Source organism: Solea senegalensis, linkage group LG4 (genome assembly GCF_019176455.1).
Source record: "Solea senegalensis isolate Sse05_10M linkage group LG4, IFAPA_SoseM_1, whole genome shotgun sequence".
Taxonomy (NCBI): Eukaryota; Metazoa; Chordata; class Actinopteri; order Pleuronectiformes; family Soleidae; genus Solea; species Solea senegalensis.
The window spans coordinates 9,441,725-9,456,388 of record NC_058024.1 but is presented as its reverse complement, the minus strand read 5'-3'; the positions used below and the strand labels follow the sequence as shown (position 1 = coordinate 9,456,388).

The 14,664-nt window shown below is 38.0% G+C and overlaps 1 protein-coding gene and 1 long non-coding RNA gene across 2 annotated transcripts; both read right to left on the bottom strand.

The window, feature by feature from the left end:
- Positions 1 to 1,845: 1,845 nt before the first annotated feature.
- On the bottom strand, positions 1,846 to 6,829 carry LOC122768578. The gene is made up of 3 exons (XR_006360320.1): positions 3,680 to 6,829; positions 3,249 to 3,560; positions 1,846 to 2,373 (listed from the first exon to the last, which is right to left on the bottom strand). It is a non-coding gene; the product is annotated as an uncharacterized LOC122768578 (long non-coding RNA).
- A 167-nt stretch (positions 6,830 to 6,996) lies between these two features.
- On the bottom strand, positions 6,997 to 13,285 carry ube2j2 (ubiquitin-conjugating enzyme E2, J2 (UBC6 homolog, yeast)). The gene is made up of 7 exons (XM_044024666.1): positions 13,146 to 13,285; positions 10,163 to 10,293; positions 9,934 to 9,974; positions 9,711 to 9,813; positions 9,469 to 9,607; positions 8,682 to 8,762; positions 6,997 to 7,362 (listed from the first exon to the last, which is right to left on the bottom strand). Exons 2-7 carry the CDS (start codon positions 10,291 to 10,293, stop codon positions 7,072 to 7,074), a joined length of 786 nt encoding a protein of 261 aa, XP_043880601.1. The 5' UTR covers positions 13,146 to 13,285; the 3' UTR covers positions 6,997 to 7,071.
- Between the last annotated feature and the right edge of the window lie 1,379 nt (positions 13,286 to 14,664).

Genomic DNA, 14,664 nt, shown 5'->3' with positions numbered 1-14,664 from the left:
TAACTATGACTTTTTTGTCACATATTGGACGACATACTAAACAATTACTTTTTTGTCACATTTTGGAGAACATACTAAACTCTGACTTTTTTGTCAATTTTTGGACAACATATTAAACTATGACTTTTTGTCACATTTTGGACGATATACAGTACAATACTATGACCTTTTGTCAATTTTTGGACGACATACTAAACTATGACTTTTTGTCAATTTTTGGACGACATACTAAACTATGACTTTTTTGTCAAATTTACATTTTTTAATGTAAATTTTTTTAAGACTTATTTATATATAAATGAATAAATATTAAATGCATAAATAAATAAATGTATCAATAAATAAATAAATGTATCAATAAATTAATAAATAAATAAATGTATGGAGGTCCTAACCTCAGTCAACAGAAGTAGTCGCCCCGAATGGAGCACACTCCTGTAACCAATAATGCTATTGACTGAGATAAGGACCTCCTACCTCATTAACATATGGACACATAAGTATACAATTATGTATTTATTTATACATTTATTTATTGCTGTATTTATTGATACATTAATTAATGCATTCATTTATTTATTTATACATAAGTCAGGTTTTCGTCCTCCATAGGACTGGTAAACTCCCACACTGTTCTTCTTAAACATTACTTCCTGTAAGATTCGAACCCCTGAGCCTAAGAACACCAGTCTTTCCTTTAACCACATGAGCTGTATGTCCTTGGGCTTTTTTTTTTTTTTTTGCACAATTTGGAAGTCTTTCAATAATAGAACTCACAACTTCAAAAAGACGTCAAACTGATTACATTTCTATGACATCTGTCCCACAACACAGGCAACATGGTTGGTGTAGTGGTTAGTGCTCTTGCTTTTGCAGTGAGAGGACCAGGGTTTGAGACCCAGTTAGAACAAGGATCTTTCTCTGTGGAGTTTTTCATGTTGTGTGCGTGGCTTTTCTCCAGGTTCTCTGTCTTCCTCTCACAGTCCAAGAACATGCAATATGGGGGTTAAATTGACCAACTGACCTGGTCAATAAGGCTGAGGTCTGTGAAGTCATGGTTAATCTACTATTCTTCTAGACTTCTAAAGGTGTGAGAGTGAATGTGTTGAGTGGTTGTTTGTCTCTGAAACTCCATGCACAAAGATTTTTATTCCAAGTGGGGCTTGAAAGCAAGACCACTAACCACTACACCAACCATGTTGCCCATGTTGTGGGACAGACGTTCTTAGAAATGTCATCAGTCTGACATTCTTTTGAAGTCGTGGGATTATTGAAAGACTTGCAAAAAAACATACAAGGACATAAAGCTCATGTGGTTAAACGAAAGACTGGAGTTCCTATTGTGAGGGGTTAGAATCTTACAGGAAGTGAATGCTTAAGTAAAACACTGTGTAAATTTACCTAATCGCCGCATTTGTTTAGTTATGAATGGACTGGTGAACAGTCCAGGGCCTATCACCCTATGACAGCTGAGTTTGGCACAGCACCACCCGCAACCCTCCCATGGAGGACAAATCGGTAGATGATTGATGGACTGTGGGAGGAAGCCAGAGAACCAGAGAACCTGCAGAAAAGCTTAAAAATATGATCCTTTCGGAAGAAAAGTTATTGAATTCCAGGAATTCCAGCAGGTCCTCCAGGTTGCACTTAACTCCTCCCCAAACACAGATCTGTTCATTTTATATAATCAGGTTAATGCTTTCAATCCAAATGTTGACACAGGAAAAGAACGAAGCATCAAACCCTTTGCTTTTACACCAAGTCTTCATTTTTCCCTTGGACGATGCGTCATACGACGATCATCAATCTAACAACAGTGACCACACGGTTTCTGAAATTCACTGTTTATTTTTAAATACACATCAGTAAACACTTCACTTGGCTCGTTTTCATGGTAAAGTTACATTAAAAGAAGTACAAATATTAAATAACATTAAAAATGATAAATACAAATTGCGAAACAATATAAAATCACTCAAACATGAGCGCGAGCAAGCATGAAAAGTAACAAAGTGAAGCTCTGTATCGTGAGGCTTCAGCCATGGAAGAAGATTCCATCAGTGTCTGTTTTAAATGAATGACATTGTGTTTCTTTTTCCTATCACAGAAGTAACTTAGAAAAAACAAAAAGTCATTATTTCAGAAAAACAATGCCAACATAACCTAAACAAATCAGGAAAATGATCCATTATCTCTTGACAAAAAGGATTTTTTTTCACAGATACTTCAAACATTTATGCTTCCCATTATTTCAATTAAACCGGAAAAACACAAGACAATTTCCTCATTCCAAAATGCTGCCGAGATGTGATCCGACCAACACGCGGCCATCGTGTCTTGACTGTGGACATGGAACCAGACCAAGGATCAGATCTGCAAATAAAGAAAAAATGTCTTTAGAATTAAGGTTGAAGATAAATTCTACTTTAATAAAGTCACTTTTTCCCACAGACAAACTCACAGGAGATTATTTAATGTAAATGAGCAGATATTTTGATTTAACTTTAAAAGTTGTGGTTCACATATCAAACGTTTCTTCTTGGGAATATTTCAATATCAAGTGTTACAGAGATGTGACATAACTATGCACACATTTGATTTTCAAGCACTTTCACGGTCAAGTTTGACACTCTTCCCAGCACCTTAAATAACTTGATAAATACAAAAAAAAAGACACGTTCAAAATGATTATTTCATGTTAAAAAAAAGATCACATCATGTCGTTATAAATAAGTCTTTGATTGATTTAAAAACATTTTGGATAAGTAATAAGTGAGGCGTGTTATTTCAAACAAACAGACCTTATTTTTAGCAGAAACTTCATCATTAAATATAAAAATAAATATAAAAGTTTCTTTATATGGGAAAATTCTGCTCATATGTTCGGGGACCCCCCCAAAAAATCTCAACCCATATGTGGGTCCCGACCCAGTCTTTGGGAACCACTGGAGTTTCTTTCTGACAATTTATTCACATAGTGAAATAAATAAAAACACGAACGCTTTGACGTGAGTCTTCATGCTGCTCCAGTACTATAGTCAAATATTTAAAATAGTAAATAGTAATATAATTGACATTAAACTATAACTTGGTGATGACTTATATACTATTTATAAATCAGGTGCTTTTGATTTAAATGGTGTTGCAATAAAGAGTGAAACACAGTCTTTCCTGCGTCCACATTAAAGCTGCATGTGTGGGTCTGTTGGGTGTCCCCGAGTGGACGAGAGCAGGACAAGCATACTTACACTTTATTGTCCATTCTCCGCGGCTTCTCCTCTGGAATCTGCTCCCAGATTTTGTAGTCCAAGTCCAGGACCCTGTCCAGGTCCTTCCCGGCCTGGATGCACGTTATCCAGCGGCACAGAGGACAGCAGATGGTGCAGATGCAGTCCATCTGCTTGGATATCTTCTGCAGACAGTGGACGCAGAAGGTGTGTTTGCAGTTGAGGAGGAGCGGGACGTGGCTTCTGCGGTAGAACTCATGGCAGCACACGATGCACTCCAGGTCCACTTGGTCCACCGCGGTGAGGTTTTGTGAAGACATTGTTCGTGAGAACCTGCAGCAGAGGCACGTTTCAAAATAAATGTTTGGGTTTTTTAAGTATAAAGAAGAATATAAGCAACTTTTGAATTTAATGAATGCACTGAAATAATAAGTATTTAAAAGTATACTCACTTAAAGACTTGAAGGGCTGGAAGACGCTCGCTCAGGTTTGTCTTTAAGCTGCTGCTGCAGTGACTGATGTCCTCTGTGGGCTCAGGTGTTTTTAAAGCAGCCTGTGCTCATTCAGTCACCGCACCTCTGTCACGTTCATGCTTGTTTCTGCAGAAGTAACTTGAGAGCGAGTGGTTTTTCTGTGGAAGAGCTTAGCGAAATGATGTAAGACTTTTTGTGGAACAACTCAAATGACAATTTACATTAGCGCTGAAAAGTGAATCATTTTTTTAAAATTAAAATCACTATTTGAATCTAACTGCAAATGTTTATGTTAATTTAAAATGCTAACGATACAGACTTCACATACAGAATCTTATATTTTGAAGATAAGTTATGTAGGGCTGAAACAATTACTCTATTATTAACCACTTAGTACATGTAAACTATTCTGACACTTGGTTTATCAATTTGAGCGTTTTGTTTTTTAAACAGGTTTTCAAGATTATTCAGCTTCTTAAATGTGAGAATTTTCTGGTTTCATTTCCATGTTTGGGAAACACTGAGGAACGTTTTATGAACCAAACTATTATTATTCGATAGATCGAGAAAAGGATCTACAGATCAATCAATAAAATAGAAATGAAAAACACAAGGATATTTAAAAATAATAATGATGTACAGACAAAGAATGTTGGTTTATTTCATGGTTCCTACAGTAAGTGTCAGCTACGCCACTTCACTGCAGCTTTAAATCGACAATAAATATTCAACTGAAGTTTGATTTAAAGTTACAGCGCTGAACAAACGTATTAGAACACACAATACAAGGTTTGCATTGGTAATAATCAAAATCATTTTTTATGTTTCTGTAATGGTTAATACTCCAGTAAGCTCTTTAACTGAAATGATATCTTAATGCTGAAATATAATTATTATTGTTATCCGTGAATTTTCAAACGTACTGTTTTACAAAAAAAACCCAGACACAAATAAAGCACATGATTATTTCTTGATTAAGTCGTCAAATTATAGCTATTTACTTGGATTACTGAACAGAAACATGACTTTTAGTGGTTGAATGTGACGCTTCTGGCTCAAATGTGGGTACAAAAAGGTAAATTTAACATTTTGTTAAGTACTGAAGATTAAAAATGTGTCAAAAAAGAAAAGATATTTTTAATATTTGGCTTCAATTGTGATTCAGACGTGAAGAAGCAGCAGAGGTTTTCTAAAACGCCCCGCCAAGCAGGGTTATTTATTTGCATGTACTATGAAAACATTATGTCACACAAGATTAACTGAAGCATGGAAATGTAGGCATTTGCTGTATAATCACACAAACGCACTCCCATCCTCATCGAGTTGTTTTTTTTTTTGTTGCCAGGAAAAGAAGAACAATAAAAAGCCAATCATCTGCCTTCTGATCATTTTTGTTTTACCCTGTCGAAACATTACATACACAAGAGAACCATCTTTACTAAAATGCAATGCACAACAGTAAATTATCAGCAATTAATGCGAGTCCGGTCCACGGCCTGCCTGTGTGTGTGTGTGTGTGTGTGTCTGTCTGTCTGTCTGTCTGTCCATACACACACGTCTACTCAGAACCATGACAGACAAAGCCAGGCTGGCTCTATAAATAAAGAGAAAAAAAAAGATCTTTTTTTGAAAAAAATATAATATACAGCCACAAAATGTTGCTTTATTCCATGTGTCTCCTTATTTGGACCTATATAGAGTGGGCTACGCTGAATCTTAACTGAACTAAAAGGTACTCGTCTGTGTGGGACACTGCTTTGCTCATGGGTAGACTGGAATGCTGATGTCAGACTTTTTCCAGTGTGTCACACCTGCTTGTTAAACGAGACGTTGCCAAGTTTCACTTCTCCACGTTTTCCCTCCCCCCTCGTCGTCAACTCCGCCCATCAACTCTCAACAGAATTGTCTGGAACATGAAACACAAATTTTAAAACCACAGGCCCATTTTTAATTTATTAATTAGCCTGAGGCTCCTCTACAGATGAATTCACTCTTGACATCACAATGTGTAGTCACACATATCTGGACTTCCTTTCTTTGCACATCCGGATTATATTCCCATTCATTTTGAAAGGCTGGACAGCAACAAAAAAACAAAAAACAAAAAAAAAAAAGAACAAAAAATTTAAATCACATGAGAGGGGATGATTTCTACACGTCGTGTCTCGGTTGTTTACATGACGTAAGAAACAATAATCGCGTTAGTGTGATGACTTTTAAAAATGTCCTGATGTTTTTAAATCAGACCCAAACTGTTCCCAGTCCCGAGCTTTGATTTGGAAGTTGTAGAAATCTGAAATCCAGGCTGGTGCAATTTTGCTCTGCTAGCTCAAATCTTTTTTATATTTCTTAAGTTTCAAAATGTCGCTTGACATGCTTCCACCCAGCTTCAGCGAAACTGTCTAATACTAAACAAGCCTAAACATAGGGCTCAATCAATGAGTTCTGTTGGTATCCTGGGAGCTAATGTTGTAGTTTATCTGGAAACATACTGAGTGTGAAAGCTGTGGCTCAACACGACACACAGCATGTGAACAAGTCTTTACATCCACCAGTCAGAGGAGTTTGTAGAGTGAGATAATGCATTTCTATTTATCCCCACTTCAACAAAAATCACTTGCCGCAAACGTGTTTCTGCCGACGCAGTTACCAAAGGATTGATTATGTTTGGACAGAGTGGACACTCGTCTGCCTGAAACATGTGAATGGAGAAAATAATGGGTAATACTTCAGGCCAACGACTTCACCTAAACCCCACTTTTGTTGTGATTTTCTCTTTGATTTCGCTCTGCAACAGCGCCACCCCAAGGAGCCTTTGTGATAATGAATAATGAGGGGCCTTTGATGGGCTAATGTTAGAATAATGTACAATTAAAGAAAGAAACAACCTTTTTTTCCACTGATGTTCATGACAGCGCAGGAGAACAATGGTTACATTTTATTTCACCTCAGAAAAGCACATTTCTGTTGTAACCAGTCGTCCAACGTGGCGACACCACAAACTACGACCCGTTTGCAAGTCCTCGGTTTCACACTCTTCCACAACCCATGAGCCAAGTTTGTTCCTATAGCTGACATGAACCTCTGACGCAGAGAGTGGATCACAACCTTTTCAATGAGCCCCTCAAACCCGCCCCCCCACCCCCCCAGCTCTACTGATGTCCCCACTCCTCCTTCCCCTCTCAGTCCTTCCTGGGTGGGTTTGGCTTTGAGATCCCATCTAAAAGTCGATGGTGGTCGTGGTCGTGGTGGTTGAGTGGACGGGGGGCTTTAAACAGGACTGAACAGTGCCCCTCCACATAGAGTGTGTTTGTAGAATTTGGAGTCCACTAGCCTGCAGGGGGAGCTTTGCCCTACAACGCCAGCCCCTCTCACTCCTGCGCTATGCTCCTCAGCACGTACTTGACTGTGTAGGCAAACGCTGCAAAGCCTACAATCACAAACAAGTTGGCCAGAGCTCCACCTAGAAGTCCATGGTTACGATTGGCCTGCTGCAGACCAGGGGCGGGGTTGGCGGCCCCCAGGGGGACAGGGCCGCCGTTGAGGGCGGGTAGGCCATAGTGGGCGTGTTGAGGGTCACCGTCAGGCACCACGTCGGGTAAAGGGAGGGGCTGCGTGCGGGCACTTAACTCCTCCTGGGCCTTCTGTTTCTGCTTCATCTCCTGAAGGGATGAGAGCAAAGACATGAGAGAATAGTAGACCAACAAAAAAACAGAGATATATTGTATCATTTAAAACTGTAGTGCATCATTTTTAAATACAAACACATGTCTGTTATTTCACACCATTGTTAGCGAGTTCACACGACTCTCTCAGTATAGCGTTTGCATTCTCGCACTGCACACAGGAAGTGATTTGTTTTATGTTAAGACAGACAGAGACTTGGTTGACTTCAAATTCAAGGACTTTTCAGGACCAATGCCATCTTTTGCTTGTTCGTGTCTTTGGTGAGGTCCCTGGCACAGCTGGCACAACAGGAAACTCAGTCTTTTGAACTTTCACCAGAAAATATTGCATGCTTTTTTTTTTTGATTGACTGACTCATATAGCCTTTGATTGATTCATATAATCATTCATATAATTGACAGTGAAGATTAGCATAAATAGTCGCGGTGACGTCTTCAAGGGGCATTATTTATAACACATACAGTCAAATTGAACGCTATGGTAATTAAAAGGTAGACATGAACAGAACGTTTTTGCGAATTGTTGTTTTAATAATCTAACATTGTTAAAACAATAAATACACATATTTAGGAAAAGTCAGGGAACCATGGTCTCATATGTTCAATTTCAACAAGGTTATCATCATACAAAAATCAAAAACGGTCAAAAAGTGGTTTAAATTCTGAAATTCTAAGTTGCTGTGAAAGCCCATGATATTTTCCTACTTCTCATAATCACTTCTAGTTTTGATGCAAATACATATTTGATGTTATTACCCCTGCACCCTCTCTTTTGTGTTTTCTGAGCAATTGATGAACACGGATCATGAGATGACTGTGGCGATGAGCTGTGACTTGCAACAAATTTCTGAGTGTTTTATCGAACTAGAGATCGTCCAAACAGGTTTCACACTGGGCGTGTATGAATACACTTAAAAACCAAACTGTGGTTACATGTTACATGTACTTGTGCTTGTGCTTCTTAAAATGTGCCTTCCCTTAAAAAAGGTTCAAAAACCCTGACTTCATCACAGTTGGATGCTAACCCTTTCAACCACAGCAACTACAAACAGACTATGATGGTGGAATTACTTTAGTTACAGTTCAACAAGAGTTAATAAAGAAGAACTGCATTGATAACATCTGTTGTTTGTTGTTACCATAAATAATGTCTAATAACCACCCGCATGACAGTCAGTAGCACACTGCAGCTTAATCCAACTGTGTCTAGTATATTCTCTCTGGTTTAGAAAGAAAAATGTGGCCACAGTCGTAATCTAATGTGAACTCAGCTTCAGGGATCAGCACATACTTACATCAACTACATCAGGAAACAGCTCACAGAACACTTTATCCTTCAGGTTGAAGGCCAGGCTTTGGGCCGACAGCTGTCTTTTCTGTGGAAAAAAATATTGCAACGTATATTAAATATCCGACTGTACGTTTGTGTCACTGCTCAGTGTTCATGATGTTGTTTTACACAGTGTACTTGTATTTGTTGATGATGTGACTGCTGATAGAAGTAGCAGGAGTAGTTCTGAAGTGTACAGGATTATAATCGTCGTTGCTGAGATTCAGCTAAACGCTGCAGAACTGATAGGACGGCATTTCACATTAAAAATGGATAATGACCCAAAACATACTGCAAAAGGGAGACAATGGCTTTAAGGCCTGGCAAAGCATGTCCAAACTCAGTATTTGGTAATGTCCATGGGTAACAACCTTTGCAGCTGCAAAGGATTTTTAACCAAGTATTTTTAGTTTGGCAATATTATTTCCAAGGCCCCTGATAATGGACAATAATGTATGAAAATGCTTGTAATTTCTCAACAGTTAATGAGATTTTTTTTGTTCAATCCCTCAAATTAAAGTTAAGAGTCCACACTTTATTCACATCTTGATTGTTTCCTTTCATATTCATTGTTGTGGTGTACAGAGGCAAAATCACACAATCTTGACAAAGTCTTTGTCCATATACGTACGTAATTGTACTTGCTGCAATGATTTATAAATATATATATGTTTATACAATTGATATTAATTTTATTTCATTTCAAATCTGTATAATTTGCCCAGAGAAAAACCTCGGTAATTTAAACCCACTGTGTAGTCCGAGGTCTCAATGCTCCCGAGGGTGGGGCCTTTTTCAACCATGAAGCTGAGCAGACCTGTGAGGATGGTAGAGACGGACCACGCAGGGTTCCATGTGTCTGGATGGAAGTCTGTGATGGACAAACATAATCTGTGGGAAAATAACATGCAAAAACAGACAAAAAATAAGAACCAGGGTCTTTCCAAAACAACCTTCTTTAAATCCTGAAATCTCAATTCATCAATATTATTACCTTGTATTACACTTGAATCTCCCATTGGGTGTGATCATATAGATACTTGGTGGTTTAAAGGGAAACTCTCGTGGAAATATGAGTTTTCCATGATAATATCCTCCTATGAAAGAGAGATGAGGTCATTTGAGATGTGAAATGTGATAAAACAATATGCGTCAACAAACCACAAAGATCAGCATGTTTAGTCTTGTTCCATTAATATACTGTCAGGAGTTTTTACCTTCATATGGTGTTTTCTCAGGACCTCTCACTACATAGTGCCTGCAGAAGACAGGAAAGATTTATTTTAAAACAAAGCTAATAAAATATGGTAAATGGTAATCTGAACACAGCCTATGTAAAGTGCCATGAATAATGTATGTTGTGATTTGGCGCAATACAAATAAAATAAAATAAAAAATAATAATAAAATTTGATTTATATTTCTATCCTTTTTTTGAAGACCTTACCATTCTAAGATGTTAGAGGGTAGAGGTTCTGCACAGATGTAAGGCACAGGGTCTTTCTTTATCCTGAGGTAATCCTGCTTAAGTCGCTGAGTGGCTGTGGTTGGAGCTCTCTTATTCCCGTTGTTGTTCATCTGAGGATTTAGAAAATGTGAAAAAAAAGAGACTGTTATTTATCTTGCCATTTTAGGTCTTTTAGTGTCTTAGTGTGGGGTCAAATCAGATTGTATTATTTCAACAGTGGGACTTTAAACTGTGTTTGTGCCATTGAACGTAACTGTGTAAACTGATTAGTTGCAGTTGGGATTCAATAACCTCTAACAAATGCCCGGTTTACATATTAAAAACAATATTAGGTGCTAGATCTTAAGTGACAGTAAAAATATACATTAAATTATGCATAATTATGCACTTGTCATCATTTATATTATGAATAAACTAGAAACTAGTCTTCTCTAAAGCACCAGCTACTATTTAATGCTAGAAGTACAATCACTTTATTATGTACAGTATGTCGCTAATATTAGGTTGGATCCCTTTAAATCAAAAACTCTCTATAATCACATCTCTGTGTGTAGCTCCTGTTCCCCATGTAGTGGCAAATGTAGACTTCATTCCAAAGCCATCCAAAGTCGTTAGCTGCAGGCAGTTTCCTATTGGCTTCATGTTCAGTCATGTTAAATTAATGTGCAAACCCTTGAGTCAAGGGTTTCCATATTTATTTCCAATTGTCATACATCAAGGTTACATTTACATCAACCATATCCAAGCCTCTCTCGGATCAACAACACAGAAATATTCCCTTGACGTTCCAGGTTGTGAATGACAATCTATAGATTTAACAGTAACATAAAGATCAAAAAACTGTTTGACACCAAACCTAGCACAGCTTCTAACGGACACGTCCACCAACCTAAAATGCTAGATATTTTCCAGTACATATCTACCGATCCTTCTATCTATCACAGCTGTCAAAGGATCGACAGTACCCTTTATCTGATAAACTGAAGTTCTTAATGGCATCAAAGGTCCACAAAGCCACGTTCCTTTCCTTGTAAGAATACATGCTTAAAGCAAACAGTTAACTACTTTAACTGTTCACAAATTATGCTGCAACAAGTAATTCTTGCATTAATCACTTAAACTAACACTAAACTAAATTAACTCAATACTGGCTCCTACACACCACATTTCAATAGTTCTATTTTTGAATTAACAACTGGTGACACCAGAGGCCATTTGAGTTCAGTGAACTTATTGTCTTTCACTCATGACGTGTCATCGGAAAACAACAATACCGAGGTAGGCTATCATTTGTCCCAATAGGTACTACACCAAAAAATATCCCCCACAGATGGCTTAATTTTGTATACACCAAATTCTCACCCTACCATCGGAATGTTTCAGAGATCAAAGCAATCACTTCTAATGTCGCTCAGGCTTCTTCTACTTGAACCATAAAATTCAAAATATACATCAAAGTGTGCCATTTGGCCAGGAATGGTACACTCCAGCTTTGAGTTAGTGTCTTGACATAGAAAATTGCAAGAACTTCAAAAACACTTTAAGAATTCAGAATTTCATCTGTCTTTGATCTCCATTCTCTTCCTGTGAAAAGCACAAAGGCTGACACAATTCCACTGTACACGTCAACTTAAGTGCACAGCAAAGACATGTGGATGACTGTCCTGCAGAGAAACCCATGAGCATTGTGGTCAACAATATGGGACAAATATCTACGGTTGAAGATGAGGGACTTAAGCAGATGATTTAACCCAGGTTACAGTTTACCCTGAAAAACACATTTTCCCAAACTACTCCCCAATATCATGTTGGTAGTTAATCATGCATTGAAACATCCTCAGATCAGTAAAGTACTAGGATCTTGTGGAGCATGTTAAACGAAGTAAAGTGGCTTCAAGCAAGTTGAGAAGCTAGCAAAAACAGATGGGGACTCTAACTGGAACACAAACATGCCCAATATGTCTCTATCAGACAAACCTGACCCGACCGGACCCGTGAGTTTGGGCCGAAGAAATATGCAAATGGATATGCATAATTTTTGTCATTACAGGAAATTACACTGGACAGGGTGATTTACATAGGACAAACATACAACATATTTACACACACACACACACACATATATATACATACATACATATATACATAAATATATATGTATATACATACACACACGTATATAATGGGTGGATCTAGACTTTTTTCCCCTCTGTTGTTGTTTTGTTATTTCTTGTTGACTCCATGTGCTTAAAATTCCTCTATGTAGCTGTTCTACAGATCCAAACCATTTTAACCCTTTTAAACACACATTTCAAAGTGAACAGGTCCACTAAGTCGTACAATTTTTATGTCTGTGATAATTCTAAAAGCAAACATTAAAATTGGTTTTGTGTTTACTACTTAACTACGGTAAACAAGCGACATCACATTGACGGACGTGTACGTGCTGTCTCTCCGCCCCAGTCCATTGAACTCAAGATAACTCCACTAAGCGCTTAGTGATCTGCTGTCATGCGGCTAACTGACATGCACACTCTACTGAGACGAGTTGAAACCGTGTCAGAATCCCGTCTTTTACGAAAACAAAGTTTATTTACCTGCAAGTGTATGTGTGATTTACCTGTGACTACTCCGCTAACGCTGCTATTAAATCTCTACCTGGACAAGTTACATCGACAAAGTCACACGTTCGAAAAGTGAAAAATAAATAGAACAGAGCAGCTGCAGACCGTTGGACGAATATTGTTAATAATGTGTAATTCACATGTCTGTCGGTGTGGCCGCTTACTTGTGTTATATGAAGCTATCATGTAAATTGTCCTCGCCTGCTAACGTTAGCTAACACAGGCCACAGCTATGTTTAGCTAACTGGCGTTAGCTTCCACTAGCTCTGTTACTCACGAGAGCTGAACGCCGTGTCTGTAGCATTTATTACCGCGAGGACACTTGGGGCATGACGTACCTCTCCAGAAACCACAGTGGAAACAGGGATTCGCGGCTGGACCCGGAAAGATGCTGCTGTTTGTGTTGTCAAACCCCAAACCGCTAAGACGATGACACTGACGTAGCTTCAGCTATCGCCAACAGCAGGAGGAGTGACACTTCCGGCTTTCTTCTTCTTCTACTTCTTCTCCTTGGCATTTTTCTCGTCGATTGGCAAACATTCCTTAGGCACATTACCGCCCCCAATTTGTATGGAGTGTGAATCACTACTTTTTAATGTATTTTTTCCACTTTAAAGTAGTGACGTGCGATACGTAAAATTCAGGCTGGTATTGACGATAATAGAAAAAGTAGCATATTTCAAATTTTAGGTTCATCATGAATACAAGACATTAGGCTACTCTTTCTTGTTCTTTGATTATAAATGGACATTTCTTACAGTAAAAACATTTATAATAGCATCTATTTATTTCTTAATCATATTTCTTCATGTAAATTTGAGTAAAATGGGATTCCTGACCCTAAGGGTTTTATTTATTCTTGCTGACAAATGAAATCAATCCATCCTCCATCTTCTACCGCTCAATCTTCCATATGAGGGTGCCAATGCTAGCAGCGGAGTACACCCTGGACAGGATGCAGGTCCATCACAGGGACTCATAGAGACAAACAACCGTCCACTCTCACACTCACACCTACGGTCAATTTAGAGTGGCCAATTTGTCTCACTTCCTAAATCTGCATTTTTTTAGACAGTGGGAGGAAACCGGAGAACCTGGAGAAAACCCAAGCACACATGGGGAGAACATGCAAACACCATGTAGAAATACCCTTATTCTGACCGGGTAAATGCGAAACCAAACAATTTTAAAACATTTTATTAGAGAGTTTGCAGAAAAACAATATTAAAAATGTAAAAGGAATTATGGGCATTTCAATTGTCTTAAACCTGAAATACAATTTACTCATCACAGAGAGTATTTTTAAGCCAATGTGTTTTTGTAAATACTTCATTGTCTCATTGTCTCATTGTCTCTAAGGAAATATCTCAGACAAAATTATTGTTCTAGCTTTAAACAGGAGAAAATCATAAGTAGGCATGGGTTTTAAAATCAATGGACTTTTCACAAGCTGACAAAATATGAAATTGTGTTACATTATGTCAAATTACGAATCTAGTCATTTGGGTACTTGTCCCATACTTGACAGTATAGGACTGTAATGATTACATCATTTTTATGGAAGTTAAACACTGTATTTGTGAAGTACTGTCCATTCAAAGTATTCATGTTACATATCCCAACAATGTGGTGTCAGACAGACTGAAATAACAGTGCAAAGACAAAATAAGAAAAATAAATTCAGAACCATTACGATTAAAAACAAATTGTAAACTCACTTTATCTGTTTACCTATAGCACAAGAGTGGCAGAGTATAGTCTGTTTTTACTGGCGTGCTGCCACCATTTTTATTCCACAGTGGTCAGATGAAGTGGAGTTCAGTCCTGGTCACTATGGCTTCTTGCAGCGGCAGAATT